Below are 12,304 nucleotides of genomic sequence, written 5' to 3'. Positions count from 1 at the left end.
TGCAGTTCCTTCTGACCTTCTCTATACGTCTCCATCAACACCCTTAAAACGAACATCATCTGTAGTACTCTTTACTGGCATGAATTTGCTTTGAGTTTGAATATGAATTAGAATTTTCTTCATTAATTGATTCCAATTAGTGGCAAACATTAGTGCACACACTCGGAAGTATCAATAGACAGCATAAATTTAGTTTTCTGAATGTGTTTGGGTGTATCTTATGAAGTTTGGCCTGCTGATCACAAAAAACACCTTTACATTTTCCTATTGCGTACCATTTTATTGCAATTGCCTATTTTAGTAGTTTCTTCTAATATTGTAATTATACATGTACAGTTAACAGAAGTAGTAGCCTTGCTAGTAGGAGTTTCACTTGTGAAGTGGACAGCCATGCTCAACAGTCTCTTTACATTAAAATGAACAGGCCGCTCTGTAAGCATTTGGTTCCTGGGTGCCCAAACAACTTGACAACCCAACAAATTTTTATTTTTGCCATCTCTTTCATCAAAACATGGATTCATGGGAAATTTCATTAAAGTGATTGTTTTGTCTTGGTAGAGTAATATGTTACTTTACTTTCCCCTTTTTGTATTATTAATATGTAACCTTTGTCAGAATGCCTAATCTCACAGACTTACCACTGTTTATAAGGTATTATTGTATATAACTTATCTCCACCTTCCCTTCTATATCTATAACCTCAGGCAATTAGATGTAGTAAAAAGACAAGCAGAAGTTAAGTTACACATAAGATAATGTATTCTTGATAATATTCATAAATAATAACAAAATGCAAAGTATATATGAATATTGGCAACCATACAACCTGATTAAATGGTGATATGTAGGTCAGGTAGCACACAGACTTGTAGTTACTTAAAATGTCTCCAGTTAAGGCATCATTAGTGCTCAGCTTTCAGCCACATGTCTGTTCAAAATGGCTGCTGAGCTGTGCTCTTCATTGTGTTGTCTTCATCATCACAGGTTAGCAAGAGAGAGATACTTCTTCATCATATGTTGGTTAGTAAGAGAGAGAGATTGTGAGATTAAGCGTGTATCTTTATAAATGTTCTGTCCAACCCCTAGAGCCAATAGGACATCATGGTACTTAAAAGCTTCTGATCCAAGCCAATTCCAAACAGCCATACTTCAGACCAATGGGGGAAATAGAACATCTTAACACCTGCCACCCCCCAAGACCATATGTTAACCTATCCTGGGTTTCTTGCCGGGGATGAAAGACTTTAGCAAAGAAACATTAGCCAAACCGGTTTAAGGCACATCTTCTCCCAACTCTGTCGTAAAATTCATAGAGGCTCAGTCGTAAAGGGGGGTGGGGGGGGGGGGGGGGGGGGGGGGGACTAAATTACATTGCTTTGCCTAAATTACAAATAAAGACATACAAAATATTTATCAAGTTATATGTAAAATCTCACATCACAACAGTGATAACCAAGGAAGGGGAAGGATTTTGATATTTGAGATAGATGTTCACACAAATAACTGATGCCGGGATTAGGACAAGTATTTTTTTGTTAGTCCACAACTCAGACACATCATCCAGAAGTGGAGGTTTGACCCAGAAGTGCTTCCTATGAGATATGCCCCAACACCAGAAGTGCTCCCAAGTCATAGATAAAAAGAGACGCAGAGTTGGGAGGCGGCAGACGAAGCTTACTTAGAGGAGTTGAAGGAGAGAGAGATGAGGGAATTGTGCTTGTGGATAACCTATGAAGGTATTCTGTTAAAATAATTATTTTTACTGAACTGGGACTTGTGTTGGTTGTGCTATGTTTGAGGGTCTTGGTGCTCAGAGGTGCCCCAAACTGGTCACAACATGTATACTATCTCATTTTATAATTTTTTCTGAACTGGTTCTAAATAGCTTGATTTTGATCTGGTATCCCATTTTGATAATTGTGATAGCATTATTCAAGATAGGTTGCCTTGTCTATGATATATATATATATATATAGATATATAGATATATATATATATATATATATATATAGATATATATATAGAGATATAGATATATATATATAGATATATGAGATATCTTTTATAGGAATGTTTAGAAAATGGTTGTACTTTTCAAAATTACGATTATTTCACTGCATGTTTCTATAATTAGGCCCCTGACAGTTCTTTTTTTTATTTTCTCATATAGGGAAAGTATTGGAATCTTTCAAAAATTCGATTTCGAGATTTTGATGAATCTTAATGTGTTAGACATCCGAATACCATTTTTGGAATTATGTGTGTGTATAAACACGATACCTTGAGTAGGCTTTCACTTAGGTCAACCAAATTTTTCATACAAGTATTAGAACTCTACATTTTGTACCTGTCAACTTTTTTGAGCTATTTCCGCTAACCGGAAGTGGTACTTTACCTGAAACGTTTCCCCAAAATCTTAAATATTTTATAATTTTACACCATATTATGGTAAAGCACCACATTCTAAGCGTTTTTGTCTGTTTGTATTTTTTCGAAAAGTGACTATTTTTCGAGATAATCACGATTTTCTGTTTGATGTTGAAATTGTACTACATGCATATTTTAGAATGTTTTTGCTTTACATAATTGAAATTTTGTGTGCAAGTATTACATTAAACACATTACTAAAGTCTCTTGCAACTTTTGACTCTCCTCTGCTTACTGAAAGTGGTAATTTTACCTGAATTGTTTTCCAAAAAAATTATCATGGCAAATTTTTCATTCATGCAACTGCCGGGTCCAATTTAAAATTGTTCAATATATTAATTTGATTTTATTTGTTGTTGACTGTCCTTTAACGTACATCATATAAAAATATAATCATTGTCTTGTTACTCGAGTGAAAAGGAACGAGCAGGTAACAAATAATGGTGGGGGCGGGGACAAAGTCAGGGCAAGTGACAAGGAGAAAAGCTGAAAGGAGGTGAGAAAATGCTGCCATTAGAGAAGATGAAGTGAAAGATTAAAAAGAGATTAAGACCTGGAGAGAGATGTGACTCCACCTACAGAGATTCATCTTCTCTAATGGCAATTTTTTTTCTCACCTCTTTTTACATTCTCTCCTCTTCCCTGGTTTTGTATCCCAACTGTATATGTTGCCTCCTTTTTTTCTTTTCACTTGGTACACCTGATGAAGGCCAAAATGTTGTGTTGGTAATGTTTTAATTTCCTGAAGAGTTTCAGTGTAAATATTTGAACAAAGACAATAATCACTATTTTGGTTTTTTTAGACTGCCAATGGCAATGTGGAAGCAAAGGTGGTGTGTTTCTACCGAAGGAGGGACATTTCCAGTACCCTGATTGCTTTAGCAGACAAGCATGCAAGTAAGTAGGAGAGAAGCAGTGCCAGAACAAATAGACACTGCTATTTATTTTTTTATTTTCTCCATTCACCTGTGTGTTTAGTTGAACATTTTATAGGGTTGTTTGCCTCTTTGGCACAGCTTTGGTGTGACTTTTGATCATGTAGAATTCTGGGACTAAGTTTGTATTTGAATTGAACTGTGTAGGGTGTGTGTGTGTGTGTGTGTGTGTGTGTGTGTTGTTGATGTTGCTGCACACCACCCTTCCACACCCAATAAGGGGCAGTTGTGCCTTGGTAAGACCCCATTCTTCCTCCTGTTGTTCTGCCTTTATGTGGATGACTTACTTTTTATTCTCCCACAAACCCACAGTATGTGATGCTAGAATCTTTTTGTAAACAGCCGTATAAGCATCTCTAATTACTCGGAGCCACTCTAACGAAATCCAGCTGGAGGATGCTTTTGAGAAATGTACTTTACATATGAAATTGTGCGTAATGAGACTCCACATGGATCAATTTGTAGACAGTTTGTCTCTAGTGCCTTTTTTAATTTATTTATTTTTTTATTAATATTTATAGTATTAGTGAACCTTTACTAATACTTGTAAATTGATGGGAAAAATTCATTTAAAATCTTAAGGCTCTATGATGGCCATAATGTTTGAGTTTAATGTAGTATTGGTAATTGTAGTGTTTCTTGTAGAAATTTGTTTTAATGCAGCAGTGGGAAGTGGGTCTGTCTGCAGGGAGTCTGTTTCGTCAGACAGCTTAAATCCCAAACGTCACTGCTATAAATTACTGCAGATGCAAACCTGGAAGAATCCTGTGGAGCAAACGTGTTGATTGAGGTGAATGCCCTTTTAGCAATTCATATACAAATGGAAGCGATTTGCAAAAGTAGACTTTTCCAGCAGCAAGTGGTAGCTACAGTATATCCTTTCTCTGATAAATACACTATATGTCAAAAGATTTACAGCACCTTAGTTTTTTTTTTTCCAGTTTTTCTGCAAGTGTAATTAGATGAAATGCAATGATTGACCTAAAATGGTGAAAGGTAAGCAGTAAACTGATAGAGGTTTAACTTTTAAAGTTTAGGTTAGCAAAAACTAAAAAAAGGGAAATTTCAGAATATCACAAATGGGTCTTTAGGGAACAATGAATGGGTTACAACCAACACTACAGATGTTCTGCAGCAATTCAAGTAAATGAGGCCTATCAAGTTGTGTCCCAACTTTTGTTGATTACAGTAATCCCTCCTCCATTGCGGGGGTTGCGTTCCAGAACCCCCTGCGAAAGGTGAAAATCCGCGAAGTAGAAACCATATGTTTATATGGTTATTTTTATATTGTCATGCTTGGGTCACAGATTTGCACAGAAACACAGGAAGTTGTAGAGAGACAGGAACTTTATTCAAACACTGCAAACAAACATTTGTCTCTTTTTCAAAAGTTTAAACTGTGCTCCATGACAAGACAGACATGACAGTTCCGTCTCATAATTAAAAGAATGCAAACATATCTTCCTCTTCAAAGGAGTGCTCGTCAGGAGCAGAGAATGTCAGAAAGAGAGAGAAAAGCAAACAAATCAATAGGGCTGTTTGGCTTTTAAGTATGCGAAGCACCGCAGCACAAAACTGTTGAAGGCAGCAGCTCACACCCCCTCTGTCAGGAGCAGAGAAAGAGAGAGAGAGACAGATAAAAACAAACAATCAAAAATCAATACGTGCCCTTTGAGCTTTTAAGTATGCGAAGCACTGTGCAGCATGTCGCTTCACGAAGCAGCTGCACAGAAGGGAGCAACATGAAGATAACCTTTCAGCATTTTTAGACTAGCGTCCGTATCGTCTAGGTGTGTGAACAGCCCCCCTGCTCAATCCCCCTACGTCAGGATCAGAGAATGTCAGCTCAAGAGAGAGAGAGAAAAGTAAGTTAGGTAGCTTCACAGCCATCTGCCAATAGCGTCCCTTGTATGAAATCAACTGGGCAAACCAACTGAGGAAGCATGTACTAGAAATTAAAAGACCCATTGTCCGCAGAAATCCGCGATATATATTTAAATATGCTTACAAATAAAATCCGCGATAGAGTGAAGCCGTGAAAGGCGAAGCGCGATATAGCGAGGGATTACTGTACTTGAAAAACCCTCTGTCTGTCTTAAAGCGGAGTTGGAGCAGACTGTGTTACTACACCCTTTCAAGTATTACTTGGCCATTATTATAGTGATAATGGCAAGGAAACAGTATTTAACAAATGAAATGGAGACAGAGCATTATTACGCTTAGAAGTGTAAGCCTATCATTTAGAGAATCTGTCCTACACAATCTAGAGGCAATTGGAAACTGGAGAACACTCTGATAAGAAGAGATCTGGCAGACCCAAAGTCACCACTCAATCAGAAGACAAGTTTTGCAGAGTCACCAACTTGCATGATAGGTGCCTCACAGCAGACCAGCTTCAAGCACAGTTTAACAGTGCCGGTCAAAAAAAGCAAGTCTCAGCTGCTTCTGTGAAGAGGAGACGTGGTTGTGTCAGCAGGAGTCCACAGCTGGTATTTCAGGGCACTATTTTGTCCTTTAAGGAATGGCGTTTTTACTGCCACTTGCCCTGTCAAACCTGCAACACAAAGTCTCCGCTTCTTAAACTCCTCTTGAGGTCTTTTAGTCTTGGAACCCCTCTGAAGTGAGCTTGATCCAGCATCCGACTGTGACTTACTATTCCAACTTATAGAGACTTCAAAACTGTGTGTTCTGTAATAGTATTTTGTTATGCTTATGTCAATCCATTTTTTATGTTTATTTGTATTGTATATTTCATTTATGTATCTTTTTCTTTATAATTTTGACTCTTCCACTTTTGAAGGGCATTGAGGTACATATTTATATGAAAATGAACTATTTAAATAAATTTAATGTTGTCAAAATAATTGGCACCTGTCAGGTATTTTACATGAACTCTTTGATTTACATAGTTTGGAGTTCTAAGTTTGTGCACTATTGCCATCTACGAACACTTTCTTCTTTTTGGATATGATGGTTTGGGTAATGATAGACTAAATTTTGGGTAACGATGAAATGGGGATGTAAAGATGTCAATTATCCAGTTGCATGAGAGATTAGTAATTGACCAGAGATATCTGGCAGCAATATATGGAGTCAGATGGAAGGGGTAATATGGGTCCTGTTTAATCACATCTCATTAAGATCTTAGCCTCTCATTCTGCTCCCGTTCCAGTCTGTTTTTTCATTGTCGTTCACCTCTGGCAAATGGCATAAAAGTTAGCATCTGATATCCTAATAAACCAACTTAATGGTACAACAGAGAGACCAGGCCCTCTCCATCCCTGTGTTGAGACACCACATAGTGTATATATACAGTTGCACTCCATTGTCGACACAGAAGTTAGTGATGCGGTGATCGAGTCTTTCGCTATCATCTCCTTATGACTTGCACATTATTTCCCAGTCTGTCATTTGGATACAATCATTCAGAGCCATTTCAGATTCCAGGCTCACTTCCTCACTATCCTGATGGTAACAGGTTGATGTGTAATATCAGGCATGTAGCTGGGGAGTAAGATGAATCAGGTTGTGGTCGAATTGGCCCAAAAGGTACCAGGAGTTTACACTTAAAGGCATCTTTAATATTTAAATAGACCATGTCCAGCTTGTTACTATGAGTGGGATATGACACAAGCTGATAGAACTTTATCTCGTGTCCTTCCAGAGTCACTAGGTTGAAGTCACCACATATTATAATTAGTCAGAGTCATCATACCAACACTTTATTGGTGATAGAGTGAATCATTTCTATTGCCAACTCTCAACTGCAAAGGGAGGAATATAAACTTTAATGAGGATGTTGAAACTGGGCAAATAACATGGCCAAATTCCAATGGTCAGAATTGAAACGCCTGATTTACAGTGAAGTTCCTGTGTGCCAAGTTAAGTCTGTGGCTTTTAAAACATAGTTGCCTTATGAAGAACAAACAAGCAGAAACTGTAAGTTTTATGTATGTAGAGGTGTACAAGGTGGTTTTTAATGCCAACCTCTAGCAGTCCTAAGGTAGCCAAATTCTGAACAAGGTCATTTTGTAGCTAGACTATGACAATTCTGTTTGAATAGTGATCATCTGAAAACTGCTCCATCATGTGTCATGATGTTTCTTCTCTATGGCAGGCAAATCTTTTGATATTGAATGGAATTAATTAAAATGTTCCACATGTTGCAAAGTATATTATATTGAAGAATTACTTATTAACACTTATGTCTGGTGCCTCCTAACTCACTGGTTAAGAGAGAATCCCCACATATGAAATACCGTCCGACTCATCTTGATGTTTAATTATGCAAGATGTCAAGGATTTTGGCGCTCTGAATCCGAAAAATACCCTTATCGTTAGGCTATTTTTGGACCATTTTGTGTGGAAAATGATACCCTTATGATAAAGAGTAAACCTAAAGGTGTCTTCAGCAAAAATAATCAGAATGACTTGCAAGTTGTTCATATCACATTAACACACCCCAGGGTTTCACCCCCTAATGGGTTATGAGGGGCCAAAGTTTCTCCCTTTCATAAAACTTCTCAAAAATGGGCATCAGTAGTAGTGGTACAGTATATGGAGAGTCGTTTTATGCTATTTTAAAGTTAATATTTGTTCCTTGTCTGGTGAGCATAGCCCCCTAAGACTCACTCCAGGAAGATTTACAAATGACCAGTTTGAAACATAAGCATGTGGGGTATAGTTTTTAAACTATTCAAGATGAGCGATTACAAATATGATATTGTTTTTGAGTTTTGATTGTTTATTAGGGGTCTTGGCCTCTATGGACCACTATCCTTGTATGAAAAATGACACATTTCTATTACAATGGAGAATATTTCAACTTTAAACATTTAAACTGAAATACTCATTTTAATAACTCAAATATTTGACACAATTATTCTTGTTAGGTAAATTATTACATTTCTTATGAACATTCTGAATTAGGTTATCTTATTATAATTCAGACTTTTTGAGTAATGTTTGTGTTTTCCTTAGTAATTCTGTGCATCTCATGTTCTCCATTCATCCATTTATTTTAAATTGTAGGGGAGATGGAAGAAGAAATGGAAAACCCAGAAATGGTAGATCTTCCTGAAAAACAGAAACACCAGCTTAGGCACAGGGAATTGTTCCTTTCACGACAGCTGGAGTCCTTACCTGCAACTCACATTAGGTATTTTCTATTTTTTATTTACTTTTGTGGAAGAGAGAGAGTTTGAAGCCTCTTCTGGGCCAGCTAGCAATTCTTTCAGAAGTTTGGTTGGTTGGATGGATTTCCATGTTAAACAAATCTTACAGTATAACTAACTCCATTACACTCTTGTGAAATTTTTTTGGGGAAAATTATTCTTTCATTTTCATGCTGACCTGTTAATAACCTGGCAGAATTTAGCAGGGGGGAAAAAAAAATCTGTAACTAGAATTAAAACTTTCTGTACATTGTAGGTGTTTATCTCTTCGCCTCAAGTAAAGCAATATGTAATTTTATCATATTGCCTCTCTCCGTTCTTAATGCTTGTATTAAGCAAAAACATCATTTCTGTGGAAGGGAAAAAAATTTGGGTTCCTGCGTCCAAGAATGGATGCCCATTTTTCCTAAAATAAGCACAAATTCCATTTTAGTGAACATAATCATCATAATATCTATATTACATTATATACACCATGATACCTTTATTTCCTCTTGGGATTAATAAAGTATCTATCTCTCTATCTATCTTATAACATTAGCTATCAGAACACATTTTAGAGGAGACATTTTCCTTTTCATTAATGGCTGTTGTGTTTAGCTTGTTTATAGCCACTGTATTATGACTGTTTACATTTACTTATTTGGCTGACACCTTTATCCAAGGCAACTTACAACATTTATGATACAAGTAAGTTACATTTCTTTTGGTTTTTTGATTGGAGCACAGGCAGGTCAGTGACTTGCTCAGGGTCACACAATGTCAGTAGCAGGATTTGAACCCACAACCTCAAGGTTTAAAGTCCAAAACCTTAACCATTACGCAACACTACTTGCCTGACTGTATGATTATATGTGCAAGTGAAGCAAACATACTCAGGGCTACAACAAAACTATAACTGTACAATAAACATAAGAGGAAAAATTGTCATCAATCTCACGAGTTCGAAACAAATTGAAAATAGAAGAGGAAGGGGTAGTGGCGCCATTGTTGCTGGGGGTTTGTTGGTGATGCAGTGGTGAGTGAGAAGGTAGTAGAGTAAAAGAAAGATGACAAGGAAGAGGCGTTAATTTCTCTTAGACTCCATTTCTAATTCATCCATGACTCAAAGATGAGGACCTACTTGGGACAAGAACCATTTTTTCTTTCTCTCTCTCAAACAGTTATTGACCAACATGTCGTTCATTTCCACACTTCTCACCTGTCATTCACACCTCTTTACCTAAAGTTGCTGTTCTTTATTTTTATACTAGTAAAACCAATGGTCGGTAACCAGCAAAGGACGTTGTACTGAAAGTGATGTATATAATTTTTGAAATGCACTACTCCTAACAGCATAAGGATAAAGGTAGATTTATAATGTCAAAAATACCTATACAGAAACAGTTGTCGCATTTACATGCACATGCATAATTGTGTTAAGGTGATTAACTCCATTAAGGCAGAAACCTGGTTTCTTAATCCGCATTTATATGTGCAGGTAATCTTCTGGAGTTCTATTTTGGCAAAACGTTCCAATGTCTTTAAATTGTGCAGAGAAAACCTCCCCATTGGCTATTGTGAATCTGAAAAACAAGCATGAAGCCTGTGATTGTTTTCTTGTATTTTATAAATCTGTTATGTCAAATAGATGCTTTATTTATAGGTTTCTGTTACCGGATTGCACACAGCACACACTGTTCGCCTGGCTGTGCTATTATACAATAAAATATCTCTTTTGAATGGCACTCTTCACTGAGTGCAGGCACAGATTTCTCAGTTAACATAAAGGTATAGATTATACTAATTACTAAATACAGAACTGGTACACATATAAATGCAGATTTGTTAAAACGCAGAGAGAACAGGTTAGAAGCTGATTAACTCTTTTAGGGCGGATGTCGACTTTTGTCGACAGGAGGGGTTGAAGGCGAATGTCGACAAAAGTCGACATCCAGGGATAGAGGGTGACAATCAGCTGTTAATGGTGACAAATCTCACTGTCACATCACAGGCATTCCCTCTGTGCTTGGAGGAATGCTAGACTCGTTGACTCGGCAAATAAACATTGCGTGTGCGTGAGTTGCGAAATGTAAACAAAGGCAAGATGGCACCGACATGTGAAAAGGCAGCGAAGCAAGTGCAGAAAAGAAAACATTTGGCAGACGTTGTTTTGCGCATTATCGCGTAGTCGGACTCTTGATTTTTCAGAATCGGATTTTATTGGCAGTGATCAGGAGATCGAGCAAGAGAGTTAGAAGCAGGCATCAGCTGATCAGACATCAGCCGATGCCGCGCCAGCGGATCTGCTGCCAGTTGAGTGCCTTCGCGCAGCCGATGCATCTACGGCAAGGTTCGCATGGGATAAATACACATACATTGATCCGTTGAGAGCCGATCTGGCTACCGGAGTTTACAAGACGGCATGGCTTGCTTTTGGACACGACAGATCACCAGCTGCTGTACTTCAGGCTGCTCTCTCCTGATGCTGCTTTTCAGCTACTGTCAGACGAGACAAACAGGTAGGCAGAGATTTTTTTTGAATCGCGGGCTGCGTTTGCATCGCAGTCTCGTTTTTCAAAGTGGAAACCCACAACGAAAGACGAGATGAAGCGCGCTGTGGCATTACAAATAGAGATGGGACAGAACTGGTGAGATAACTTCAGGGAGCATTGGTCCAAACGTGTTTTGTCCCCTGGTGGCTTAGGTACGTGCTGCTGCAAAGTTTTATTCACTTCTGTAATAAACAGAAGCAAATCCCATGGGGTGAGCCAGGCTATAATGCCATACATAAAGTTCATAAAGTTTCAGAAGATGAAAAGAGGTGACAATACGGTTTTCATGCAGGCAGAAAACTTGGTGGCAGTGGCATGGCACGATGGCAAATGGGTGACTTGTCTCTCTACAGTACACACTAACAATATATGTTAGAAAATGCAGCAACAGACAATTGAAAAATAGGCATCAAAACAACACATAGAGAATTCAGGCTCATACAACATGCAAGACAGTAACATTTGTCAAAAGTAAATATTTTTTGTTGATTTGATATGTTAAACAATTGCTTTGTGTTCTTTTTTAAAAAATGTTAGTTTTTGGAAAAATATTCAGCCCTGGGAGAAAAGAAACAAAAAAAAAATTAGCCCTAAAAGAGTTAAACATAAATCGAAATCAACAGTATTGATTGAGCCCCGCAGAAGAGCAGCATACTGGTATGTGTGCTTCTTTCCTTACACTCTGTGCTGCTGGAATAATAAAAACACAGGTATTTTTATTTCGGTAAGGTATGTATTAGGTTACTCGTTACTTTAAAAAATGAAATGGACTTCACATCATTGTGGATTGTGGAAGAGAGGTGAAAAAAAGAGTGCAGGCAGGGTGGAATGGGTGGAGAAGTGTAAGGAGTGATTTGTGACAGACGGGTATCAGCAAGAGTGAAAGAGGTGGTCTACAGGACGGTAGTGAGACCAGCTATGTTACATGGGTTGGAGACGGTGGCACTGTCCAGAAAGCAGGAGATGGAGCTGGAGGTGGCAGAGTTAAAGATGCTAAGATTTGCATTGGGTGTGACGAGGATGGACAGGATTAGAAATGAGGACATTAGAGGGTCAGCTCAGGTTGAGAGACAAAGTCAGAGAGGCGAGATTGCGTTGGTTTGGACATGTGCAGAGGAGAGATGCTGAGTATATTGGGAGAAGGATGCTAAGGATAGAGCTGCCAGAGAAGAGGAAAAGAGGAAGGCCTAAGAGAAGGTTTATGGATGTGGTGAGAGAGGACATGCAGGTGATG

At 38.0% G+C, this 12,304-nt stretch overlaps 1 protein-coding gene across 2 annotated transcripts in view; it reads left to right on the top strand.

Moving 5' to 3' along the window:
• mta1 (metastasis associated 1) overlaps positions 1-12,304 on the top strand; it is a 127,511-nt gene that overhangs the window by 36,536 nt on the left and 78,671 nt on the right. For both annotated transcript variants that reach the window (XM_028821138.2, XM_028821139.2), the window contains exons 3-4: positions 3,231-3,324; positions 8,394-8,520. In XM_028821138.2, the coding sequence (XP_028676971.1) occupies positions 3,231-3,324; positions 8,394-8,520 (221 nt within the window). The remainder of the gene's footprint in view (positions 1-3,230; positions 3,325-8,393; positions 8,521-12,304) is intronic.

The sequence above is a fragment of the Erpetoichthys calabaricus genome, chromosome 16 (assembly GCF_900747795.2).
Source record: "Erpetoichthys calabaricus chromosome 16, fErpCal1.3, whole genome shotgun sequence".
In the NCBI taxonomy this organism is placed as follows: Eukaryota; Metazoa; Chordata; class Cladistia; order Polypteriformes; family Polypteridae; genus Erpetoichthys; species Erpetoichthys calabaricus.
Note: the sequence above shows the minus strand (reverse complement) of the source record. Positions and strands in the feature narration are given on the sequence as shown.